The 13050-nt window shown below is 42.4% G+C and overlaps 1 protein-coding gene across 1 annotated transcript in view; it reads right to left on the reverse strand.

Annotated features, from left to right (window-relative positions):
* The window catches only part of GLB1 (galactosidase beta 1), a 51061-nt gene extending 39574 nt beyond the window's left edge, over positions 1 to 11487 (reverse strand). The window contains 2 exon segments of the mRNA XM_032181079.1: positions 229 to 398; positions 11384 to 11487. Coding sequence (XP_032036970.1) covers positions 229 to 398; positions 11384 to 11437 — 224 coding nt within the window. The 5' untranslated portion in view covers positions 11438 to 11487.
* Positions 11488 to 13050: the final 1563 nt, after the last annotated feature.

A 13050-nucleotide genomic window follows, 5' to 3' on the forward strand; every position in this document is an offset into this window, starting at 1 on the left:
ATCGTCTATCAGCAAAGAAGCAAGATTGTTAGCTGCTGTTGTCCCAACCTATGCTATGAGAGATCATCCTGTACCACCTTTCATTTCCCCAGAGCCTTCTCACCTACTACTTAAAAAAAAAAAAACACAAAACACCAATAAGTAAGTAGCAAAGGCAGCATTTCCCTTAACTACTTCTTGTGGGTCTCTGAAGACTACAAATTATTTTGGAAGTCAACATCTACTTACGTTTGAATTGCATCCAGCCCTGCCATCTTCATCTTCAAGAGGCGGTCCTTCCAGTAATACCGGGGAATCCGTGAGTAGTGAATGCTACCGGAGATGTAACGGAAAGGGTGTCCATCCTTGACAAAGCAGTTGCAGCCATAATCAATCCCAAAAGTCCTCTGGGATACATTCTGTGTACCAAATAAAAATTAAAAACAAAAATTACACAATATAAGCTTTTTCTGCCATGAGAGACACTGAAAACGGTCTATACAACATCTGTGGGTCGTCCACAATAGAAGGTACAATGGTGTTAAAACAGCTGTTGAATGGCTTTCCATAAGCTATACATATACCAACGGACTACAACACATCAGTCAGCCATGCAGCATGGACAGGATTCACCACTACACCAAAATGTGCTGCATGCATCCTCCACTTTTAGCACATGGATATATACTACCATCTCTCTACAGTGACACATCTTGCAGTTGCTTACACCAGTGGAAGTGCTGATGAGTTCAACAGGGGAATACTGATTTGATGAATGTCAACACTTCCTCACTCAATGCTTCAACTTACTAAACTGCTGGAAAATACAACCTGATTTCCAGCTTAATGTCACACAAGTCTAGAAACAAGAGCCAGCTGGGAGCTTTAAAAGAACAAATACCACATTCTCCAGGGCACTGGTATGTGCAGGCTTAAAAGCCTAATTTCTAGTAAGAAAGAAAGTGTTTGGTAGATCAGTCTAGTGAACTATGGACTTAACTTTATGACAAATTGTTAATGGTTTACAATTTTGGAGTCCTACTTTCAGTACTTTCCCAGCTAAGCAAACAAACATTTATGAACAATGAACTTGAAGCATGAAAATTAAGAAGAATCTGCACCTCTGACCCAAAAGAAACATACCTTAACTTCCAGATTACTGGGATTACTCCTCAAGTGAGCCTAAATTCACTACGACAAGAACTACTATGACCAACAGCAGAACTTCTTTTGCTTCTAGTAACTTGTGAAAAACAAGGAAAACACTAAGACCTTTTTTTTTTTTTTTTTTTTGTTATTATTGATCTTTTGTTAAGTGTCTTTAAAAACCTTTTTTTTTTTTTTTTTCAAACTTTTTTCAAACTTTAACACATTGCAGCTTACATTCCACTGAACTATCTTTGGCAACCCTATCAACAGCACCACTTATGCCCTCCACAATGCACTAAGTAGTTGGTTAAGTTTGTCTTCGCATAATATGACTTGGCATTCGCATTTTATTAGACTAATTGCTGAGCACATTAAAAAGGAATCCTTTTGATAAAGGATCAGAAGGGATGAAATAAAACACCAAGTCAGCTGACTGTTAGTCAGTTAGTTCTCCATAATTATCAGAAAATAATGCAGAAGTCAGCCCAACAAATCCCACATTGAATTGGATATTCTGCAACTACAAATGAAGTGCATCTTTTAATACTGTAAATTAAAATCTGTTGAATGGCACTGGTCTATTTTATTCTTGAAAAGGTGGGCCTTGGCCTGCCTTGTACTAAGAGCAGAGCTCAGCAATTAGGAAATTGACTTCATGAAACAAAAGTGACAAAGAAATACAACAGACATATAGACTATGATATAACTCCTGGTGACCCCCAACTACACAAGAGCCATCCACCATCTAAGGACTTCTGCTCAAGAGTAAGTATCCCTACAGATATCCCTACAGTATCCCCAACAGACCACATATGGCTTTGAAAAACTTTCACATTGAAACCACTTCTCTCTGTTAACTGGTAGACAATTCTGCTGTAATAGTGCGTACAACTACAGGAAGAGTAAAGTGAAAGGAATGGAAGAAGTGGTATGCAGCAGATACTGCAAATACTGAGACTCCTGGCCAACAACTGGACACTACCATCAACCAAGAGCATACTCTTTGTGCAACAGGACAGCAAAAAGGAGCCAGACTAACATGTCAAAATCCAAAAGGACAAGAGCACAAACTACCAGATAGAGTGCAAAGTGTTTTGTTTTGTTTTTTAAGATACATATGCACAAACAGCAATTTCTTCCTCCAGTTTTCTGCAGAGTAAACATACCTATACCTAGACTATCATTAAAAAGAGCAACTCAGTGAGATAAGCCTCTACAAACATTTGAAGACTAGACTCCAAGGAGGAGGTGACTACAGTGGGGTGGTACAACTTTACTCCATATATAACACACCATAATAATGGTCAGATAAAAGATTGAAGCCCTTAGAGGCAATGATATAATGCTGCACTCAGAATACACTCACATGGTAAAGGGAGGCACTAGAGAATCTGTTCTGTCCTTTCTTAAATCAAGTAAGCAGCTGCTTTTGCAGCATTAATGCTCTTTCAATGTTTTTTAATGTGCATTTCTCCCAACTTTTTACAAAGAAATTTCATAGATTCACCACATAAACCTGTCAGTCATTTAGCAGCCACTAGAATCTCATTCTTCAAATTTAGAAAACTGAGTTTTTTCACCTTGTTCGGAAAGGACACAAATGTGGATACAAATCCTCTTTGAGCCTCTCCACCCCAGGAGCTTTCTAGCATCCCATGATGACCATTCAAAGCCAGAACACCTCTTTCTCCACCCCCATCAAAACTGAGAATCACAAACCTGCTGCTCCCCCAGCACCCCCTTCCCCCATCCAAAACTAACAGCTCTTTATCCTTTCTCTGCCCTTAAAGTGGTTTTCTTTGCCTTATGTCCTCACCTCTTCAGCCCACACTTCTTCCCAATAGTAGTAAGTACTGGGCAAATTTAACAGCAGCCTTATTTTTACCACTTTCCTCCACACCTCGTTAGCAGTGAGAGTGTAAGATTTTTCCAAACCTAGTCAGATTTACAGTCAGTAGCTTTTTTCTCATAAATAGAACTAAGGTATTAAAACTGTTCTATATGGAGTGGTAATTCATGTCGAGAAAATGGTTGATATTAATAAAGAAGGGGGAGATTTGAGAGTGTGGCCATGGGGGTTGGAAAGGTCCCGGGGTTGAGATAACATTAGGCTCTTAACGATGAGGCCATCAGGAATATAAAGGAGTTTAGAGGGAACAAAGAAGGGTGATCCAGGAGACTCCATGCAGTCTCTGGTTTCTTGTTCTCCAGCTGTTAAGGCATGGAAGTTTCTGGGGGTTTGCTGTTGTTGTTACATTCAAAGTTGTTTGACCAATGAAAAGTTGTTTTGAAAAGAACTGCTGTGGAGAGAAGGGTATAAGAGGGGAGCCTGCCCTCAAGATTAAAAAAAAAAAAAAAAAAAAAAACAGCAACACGATGCGATGAAGTTATGTCATCAATAAAGAAGCAGGAAAAAAGGAGTGAAGAGGAACAGGCTAGCAGGACGGAGACCAGGACGGGAACAGGCACTTTGATTGCCTCATGAAGATAGGTTTGGCCGAACTCAGCAAACTGCTCAGAGAAGGTCGTACAGAAAGTCGCTGGAAATGGGCACACCGGAGCTGGGAAGAAGCTCGAGCTGAGAGAAGCGGACCTGTGCACACAACTGCCCCTCGCTGGCAAGCAGTTGCGCATTATGGGGAATCATATATCCTTAGGAACAAAGACTGTCCCGGTAACCGTACAGTTTATTCTCCTTATTAAGGATTGGACAGTTTATGAGCCTCAAATATGGGACCAAACTGAGGTCAAGGTGTGGGACTCTGCAACTAGAAATGACAAGGTTGCAGTGGGATTGCTCGGCACCTGGCGAGCAATCCCTGAGGCCTTAAAGAGCCCTGTGGGACCACAGTCAGAAGCATGTGGTTTGCTAGATAGTGAGGGAGCTGTGGGCTCCTTTACTGATCCGACTGCTACGCCATCGCCATGGGCCCCTCTGCTGCTACAGCCATTGAAGGCCTTTGCTGTTACGCCCCCTGCTGACCTGGACATGCCTTTTGATCCAGGCCTATTGGCCTTGAAAAGGAGACAACTTAAAGCAAGACATTGTTCAAAAGGAATGGAAAATGGAGACTGTTAAGTTACAGAACTTAAAGGATTGTTTACTTGTGTTATTATGTAAAGCAACGTTCTGTATACATGTATTTAGAATGTTTGATGTTCATGTGTGCGTGTTGGTGGAGCGCAGACTCCCCGCACACCCAGCACTGTTTACTTGCCTTTTGTGCCTTTTATAGCTTTTATACCTTTTAGAAATATTTGTTTTATAAATATTCAGGCCTCATTTATAACAAAACTATTCAGAGTTATCTGCTACAATAAATACTAGTATAGAATAAAAGGTCATTAGAGGCATCTTTCTTGGTAATAAAGTTTTTATTAAATCCCAACATTTAAAGCATTTGTTATACCACAATTTACATATTTCCAAAACCAACCTCCACTGATTATATACTGTAATAAATATAACTTTCATAAAGTAATTATATTATTCTGGTATTATTCTGATGGTAATAAACCCTGGCCCCAGCCAATCCCCCTAATAAACTGGCCTTCTGTAGGAAGAAATATACATTCCTTCAGTTAAGTTCTCCAGATCAAATACATCCAATACAAAAAAAAATACAAAAAAATATTTTAAAAAATTAAAAAATAAGCAGTACAGCAACTTTTGTCATCTGTAATATTGAACACGGATCTAAATCAGTCATATGACTCAAATTGGAACAAACATAGAAAAATCTTCAAAAGACAGTTATGGATTGCTGTCTTTGAGAGCTTTTAGAAAAGATTAATTCCTCTTACTATCAAGAAAATGGTTGATCTAAGATATTTTCCATATATAATTAAAAAAAAAGTAGGAATAGGCTTTGAAGTTTTCTGGCACGGAAATAAACATTTTAAGTGTTACTAATCATCAAGCAACAAAACTTTAAGAAGCAGGTGTTTTTTTTAAAAAGTAACTAAATTACATCGAGAGAATTTAATACATTTTTGAAATGATAGTGTGACCACATCTGCTCCTGAGAGAATGCGAAGAGGAGCACATACACACAAAGTAATGCAGAAGTCATCAGTGTACTCCAGGGTCAGAAGGATCTCTTCAGCCAGGTTTCTGTACACATTTGGACAGAAGGAGGAGAGAAATAAAAAGCAGAACAGGAGGAGGAAAAATAAATAAAAAGACTGGTAACTTGTTGCTAGAAATTAATGCCATCTAAAACCAGTCCTACAAAAGCCTCCTGATAAGGAAACTAGCAAAGAAATTTGACTTAACACAATAACTCAAAATAACAAGTTAATGGCTGTACATACACCAAAAGGCCGTAAATACACCAAAATCCCAGGACTTCTGGCCTAGAGGGAATACCCTACATTACCCAATCCAGAACAGAGCTTTCAAATTAAGGTATTTTGATGTAACACAGAGGGTTACAAGCTATGGAGATTCTTTCTACTTAAGGCCATTTTAAACTAGATGTCTGATGGAAAAGAATCCCAAAAGGATACTGTGTTGACAATGGGAAGTGCTAAATGCATGTGAAAGCTGCAGGATACTTGAGCAGAAGTATGTATTGTTGCAAAAGCACACGGAAAAAAAAAAAAGTTATAGGTACTGGGAAACAGAATGATCTAGTCCAACAAGTAAAGAGCCTCCTGGGTCAGGCATTGAGTTTTCAGATTAAGAGGACTGGCTTCTCTAGCTCTTCCACCCACTTTCCATTGCACATGACACATTTGCTAGTATGTCCTTACAGTATCGCTCAGTATTCCTGCTAGTAAAAATACAAGATCTTCGCACAGAGGAATAGGATACCAAAAAAAGCTAAGTAGTTAAAAACTCCACCTTGGGTGGGGTTCAAGGGAGTGAATGAAGTGAGACTTGAGAACTTCACCTACAGAACTTCTCACCCTTACAAAGCTCACAGTACTCTTCAAATACCCCCCCACATACACATCTCTCCCACAAAATTAAAACATGCACTGAAAACAGGAACAGGCACTGAAGAGTAAAACAGAAGAGTGTCTGGCTCAGGATCACATGGGAAGGCAGGAAAATACTGAACACCACAGTTCTGGTCCTCCCATCCTCAGCTTTGTCTCTGCAAGCATAGAACTCGTTTGTCCCATGGCTTGTGTTGTTTGTGGCATTTCATATAGCTGAATTGAGGTGGAAGGGGAGGAGGGGGAGATGTGCAGAAGAAAACCGTTTCATCAGCCTAAGAACATACACATATTAATTTACAACCTGTCTTTCCTGTATGAGCCATGAAAGCAAAAATGTTTAAGATTTTTCTAATCATTCATATTTCCCAGTGATAATAATTTGTGTTAAGCCATTCTAGGAAAGGCAGAGAGAAATTCCCCATAGCTCATTATCCTGTAGTAGTTAATCTGCTATGTGCTTATCATACAATAAGGATATTGATATAAAAATGCTATTAAGGAAAGTCACTTGCTACAGAGTTTAGTTTCCTTAAAGACATCGCTTACTTGAAATTCAGAACGTTAAACAAAGTTCAAGCATTAACCCACTGAATATCATTTGCATCGCTTTCAAATAACATCCCCTTACTCTCATAAAAGACAAATCACAGAAGAGAAATTAAGCATAAACAAAAATACAAACTGACCTGATTATTTCAGCTTTGGGCTTTACAAAAGGAGGTACTGAATGCTCAAACAGCAACAGAAATTACATTAAGAGTTTCTTTTTCATTTGCTTTTATTAGAGCTGCTTTCAGGAATTACTAGATGCCCAGTTATTCTGAGGAAAATGCCTGCAGAAAGACAGCTATTTTGATCCTTTACTATTAGCTTCCCCAACTTCCCAATGGTGAAAAAAAATGCTTTTCAGGAACTGCTGCCTAACACCTCACAGTATTGGTAAGTAGCCCAGACCTGGAGCCCCACTGAATGCTGCACACAGACAGTGCAGTAAAGACATCCTAAAGAAGTACAACTGTTCCTTTCCTGTAACTTCTCTGTTGTAAGACTTTTGGAATGGATATTCTGTGGACACTCCGTAGTCCCTTCTACAAAACATGCATGTGTGATTTCACTGCAAGAGATCAGAACCTTCACAGGTCTGAGATTTGATAAGGCAGCTGCCTCACGTGTAATAAACAGTGAAATGTGAATTAGCCACAGGTATTACTAAACATGCACAGTACATGCATCGTCTCCATTGCAGTGTTGTCTTTAAACATAGAATCTCCATAATAACGAACTTTAAGTGTTAATTTCATCAGTATTTTCAACATTTGTTTCATACACCTAAGATAAATTTGGTTTTCCCCTCAGACTTAACTCAACCTGTTGTAGTCCATCCTGACACATTTCCATTACTTCCCTGAAAAAGGATTTGCTTTCTGAGCAGAAGAACCAATATACTGACCAAAAATGATTGCAGAAGTCTGTCAAATGGGAAACTTCTCAAGGAGAGCGTAGAATTATCTCTGTTATTTCAGCTCTGCTGCCCAACCTCATGGGTATTCCAAAGTACATCGTCCCTGGGCTGACATAGACAAAGGTGTTCTGCCCAACTTTGTACAAGCCAACAAAAAAGGGATTCAGAAAATAAGCCCCAGCATTTAGTGGAAACATTTGCCCTCCATGAGTATGGCCTGAGAGAATTAAATTTATGTCTGGTCTCTCGTGAAGGGCCCACTTTGCAGCAACTGGCTGATGAGCTAGCAGCACAATCGCATGCTCACTGCTACAACCTCTGAGAGCTTTTTTTAAATCCATGCCATGCCCTGAGTAGCGCAATACATCTGCCTCAATATCATCAACACCAGCCAGGCAGAACCAATCATCAGGGCTCTTTGGCGAAACAATCTTCACATTCTCATTGTGGAGTGGCCGAATGTTAAATGATTTTAACAGCTCAAACCAGTTGCCAACATCTGATGTGTAGTACTCATGGTTTCCTGTGACAAAGTAAGTCCCCAGAGGGGAATTAAGTTCTCCAAGAGGCTCAACAGCTGGTCGTATGATCTCTGCCTCGGAGTCAGTCAGGTCACCAACAATCACTGTGATATCTGGTTTCAAAGTCTTAACCATTTGCACAATCATTGCAAGCTTGGTCTTCCCAACTGTAGGCCCCAGGTGGATATCTGAAAGCAACACCACTTTCAGATTGTTCATTGTTGAGGGCAGCTTGAAAACTGGAATCTCCACTGAATTCACAGTAGGAGGCTGGGAAGCATTTAATAGCCCAATGACAGTCAGCCCAACAGTCAGCATGACTGCCAAAACTGGCTTCACAGCTGTTCTGCTGTTCTTATTGCTGCTGCCTGCCTTAGCGCCTCTCCCAGCCAAGAACTTATAAGCCTGCTCTACAGAGCCTAGAGCAAAGAGGAAGAAAATGAGAATGATATAGGCCCCCAGGCAAGTGTAGGCAGCTAAAGAAAAGAAATAGGGCTCTTCTGCAACGAGAAATAGCAATGTAAAGAAGCTTGAATGAGCCAAAGCTAGAAACATCAGTACAGCTATTTTCCATGGCATGAAACAGAAGGAGCTGGCAGCTGAAGACCTGTAGAACATGGTGACTGTGCTTCTCCAAACATGAAGAGATCCTATCAACATGAGAGAATTAGCAAACAGTGCCATCTGCAGCCTTAGAAGCCAACGACGCGTCTTGAGCTCCAGTTGTTCTGCCAGATAGCTCCGTGATAACATCATGGAGAAGAAAACCACTCCTGCAGCCACTGCAGCCTTTGCTTCAAGGGGCAGTTGCTTGATGGAGATCATCTTTGCTTCCTGATCACTCCCTTCTGCTCTGTAGGAGTCTCCAGTAGACAATAATGTGATTATGAAGGGATGCCTTGGGTTAATGAAGCCTGCAACCAGGAACCAGTATCAGCCGTTTTAAAATATTACATACATTCCCTTTTTCCCAGACTGCAGTAGGGATCTGCTAGGCTGCACACACTACCAAGGATACTGCGTCATAGAGAATAACTACAATAAAGACAGGGAAGAAATATCCTAACATGGGATAAATAGTCAACCAAAAATACTCTGTTCTGACAGTTTGTTTCCAAGTTCTCTGCCCTCCAGCCTCAATGATTCCTCCCCCTTATTTTTTTATTGCTATTTCCTCATTAAGTCTTCCTAAAAACATTTGACAATAGATCACAACAGTGATGCAACAACTGCTGGTAACAGTCACCAAACTATTTGCAATCATAGTATTTGAAAGCCCTATACAGATTCTGTGACTAAGCTGCTTCTGCTCTGAACTTAGCACACGTGTTTTATGTTCTTTTTCCCAAGCATCTGGCTCCATCACAAAAGCACATATCACCATGCATCATTCTTACTGAACATATGAGGCTTTACAAACACACACAACAGCAGCAGGGAAATACCCACTGGAACAGCTAGCCAGATACAGCTGTGGTCCTAGGAACTGCAGGCGACGTACATGGAGATATCCCTTGGGGAACAAGGATTCCTCAAAGCCCTCAAAACTGGTAGGACTGGTGAAACCCTCGTTGTGTTTTGCTACTCACTTCCTGCCCACTCCCACTACATGTACAGTTCCTAAGACCTGACACCTATTTCAGGATATCCTGGCATCCTAACAGGATGCAATTAAATTGAAAAGGGATTAAAACATAACGGGCTCTGCAAACCTAATGCATCTCCACTTCCAGATTGAAAACAAACAAGTAAGCATCATTTACATCTGAATTACACTGGAAATCCCTGTTAGCAACTCTGTGATGATAGGTCCCTGCTGTATTTTTGAGGACTAGACCAACATTTAGAAAGACCCCTTCTCTCATTGCTTGGTCAACAATCTATGGGTTAAGAAAGAAAGCGTGTGTCCAAGTCTCAGTTCCTTAAGGCCTCACAGCTGTTACAACACCATTCTTAAAAAAAAAAAAAAAAATATGCTATTTTACATGCATGCCTCTGCAGAAAGTAAATAAAGCTAGGAAGATAAGAACATAGGAAGTGTCCTACTGGTTCACATCCATGGATCTCTAGACACAAGGCTACACTCCATCTGGACAACAGCAATAAGGAATGTTGTTTAAAGGAATGCAATCCTGGCCACTGCCTGTGGTCTGCTCATCCTCTACTACTCCAGGTGATAAAACTGTTACATTAGGGGTGTTACAAGGCACACCCCTGCCTAGTCCTTTTGCAGGTTATTTATAAGCCTGATATATTTCAATTTGTTTTATCTTTTTTGTTGAATCCTGTTTGCTTCTACAACCTTCTGTAGCAGGAAATTACCTTATTACTGAAATGCACTGTATATTTTTCAAGTATCTTACCTGCTTTAAGCCAATCCATTAGATTAACCTAAACTACATTTGCCAAGCACCCTTCTTCCCACACCACTGAAGTTGGAATCCGTTCCCCTTTCTTATTCATTACCTTTGCAGTGCTCCAAGGCTCAGTCATAACCCTACCCCTCTCAGCAACCATAATTACTATCATTGAATTCCCTTAAATAAATATATCCCATGAGGTCACACTGCTTTTCACACAGCTTTAGCCTTCCATGTATTTCTCAATTAACAAATATCAAGAAAAAAGCAAAACTTTGCTTTGAGCTCAAGGCCTAAGTGACAAAGCACAGCTCCCACAACATGTTGCAAGCCTCTGAGTTTACCTATGCCTCCAGTTAGGCAGCAGTGCAGCTCCAACAAGATACAACAAGGGAATCAAAGCTAAGAAAGGGCAGAAGTGCAAACACAGCTCCCTGTGGTGGCACCCCACAAGAGTCAGCTGCCCCATAGGACCGGCTAATGCAGTGTCCCTAGCAGATAACAGCAGTTCAATTCCTGTCCTTCTTCCCCTCCCAGGCTTTCTTAATTAGGCCTCGGGATGTATTAATTCTTTCAAAAGCAAGGCTAAATGCGGGATGGGGTGCATCCAGCAGGACTGCTTCACCCAGACGGGGGGGGGGTATTACCGGGTTGCAGGTGCCCAGACAGCGCCCCTGCAGGAGAGTGAATCCCCCGAGGCACAAAGGGGGAAGAATCCAGCCCCTGCCAGTGGAGCTCGTCGAAATAGCCTCCCGCCCTCCAAAGGTGAATTAATAACGGCCCAGCGGCCGTGGGGAGGAAATAAAAGCTGTGCTGAAGGCAGTGCACACCTGGCAGCACCCTCCACCTGCGGGGGAGGCCCCTAGAGACGCCATTTTCCACCCACACTTCCCAAACGACCCTCACTCCACGCCCGCTAACAGCCGCACCCAACGGCCCAGGGGACGGGACGGGACGCGACTTACCGCGGCCCTGAGGAGTGTCGCCAGGCCAGCCACCGGCAGCAGGAGCCGCAGCATGCCGGGCGGCAAGGCAAGCGCAGACAGTGCGCTCCTACCCGGCCCGCCTCGCCCGCAGCCGGCGCCGTCAGCTGACCGCCCGCCCGCCGGGCCTGCTCCGCCCCGCCCCGCCCGAAAAGGGAAGGATGAAAAGGGGCAGAGCCGCCGTCCGGCCTCGGAAGTAGAAGGGACAAAATGCAGGGGCCTACAACGCTAGGTATTCCCGCGCAGTCTCCTATCTAAGTACTGGCTTGCTTAGTCGCATTAATGATTTCTAAATAAAACAATCATAATTATTAAAGCCAGGAATGGAAGAATGGAGGCTTGTTTAATCGCATTAAAATAGATATTGCTGAGTGTCTTTGCTTACTACTGTGCAAATTAACCAAAACAAGGAGTCTCGGTTCCCCTCACAGAGGATGTTTCCTGACAAAATGGGGAAACTGTCTCAAAAACCAGCTGACACTGACCTTGTGGTTTGGACAAGAGCCAAGGAACAGCTGAGTCTGTACAAAGGCAGGGGGTCAAGTAGTGGTGATAAAGAGGAGAGTTATCAACCACAACTCCCTGACAGCCACCACCAGAAGGCACTGCACAAGCACAGGTGGGAGGAGTTTATGGAAATTACTTCTTGGAGCTAATTGTAATACAAAGTGGGGTAAGGTTATGAATATGTATAGGCATACTGGGAAACTTCATGCATATGTAACCTTTTACTGCATATAACCAAAGCAAGTTGCTGCATTAGGGTGCGCATGCCTTTGGGAGCTATCCCGCGTGCACCCAGCACTGAAATAAACCACATACCTACTTTATAACTCATGTGCTTTGAGTTGTAGAGTTCTTCCATGAATCACCATGGCGGAGCAGATCTCCACATTACAGCCCGTTGAGGAGCCCCTGGTGGAGCAGGTGGATGTGGCCTGGAGGAGGCTGCAGCCCATGGAGAGCCCGCACAGGAGCAGGCCCCAGGCTGGAGCTGCAGATCGTGGAGAGGAGCCCGAGCAGGAGGCCTGGGGGGAGCTGCCACCCGTGGGGGACCCATGCTGGAGCAGTTTGCTCCTGATGGATGGACCCCGTGGTACAAAGCCATGTGGGAGCAGTTCTTGCAGCAGGCAGCAGCTGCTGCCTGTGGGCAGCCCACGCAGGATCTCTTTGGGAAGGACGGCATCCTATGGGAAGGACCCCATGTGGAGCAGGGGCAGAGAGTGACTGTGAGGGAATGGTAGAGACAAAGCATCAGGGTCTGACTGCAGCCCCCATTCCCTGTTAACGTATCTCTAGCCCCCCTTCCCTGTTCCTTTGCGCCACTCAAGGGGGAGGATGTGGAAGAGGGTGGATGGAGGAAAATGTTTTTGGTTTGCTTTTAGTTTCTCACTGTTCTAGTCTGCTAGTGATAGGCAATAAACTATATATAATAAACAATAAATTATATAAAATAAAATAACATTAAATATATAATATATTAATATAACATATTATATATTAAACATATGTAATAAATAAATATATAATAAATTATTCTCTTTATGCCAAGCCCACGACAATAATTGCTGAGTGATCTCCCTGTCCTTATCTCAATCCCTGATTTCTTCATCGTATTTTCTCCCCCTCTTCCTTCATGGAGGGTGAGT

Source organism: Aythya fuligula, chromosome 2 (assembly GCF_009819795.1).
Source record: "Aythya fuligula isolate bAytFul2 chromosome 2, bAytFul2.pri, whole genome shotgun sequence".
Classification (NCBI taxonomy): Eukaryota; Metazoa; Chordata; class Aves; order Anseriformes; family Anatidae; genus Aythya; species Aythya fuligula.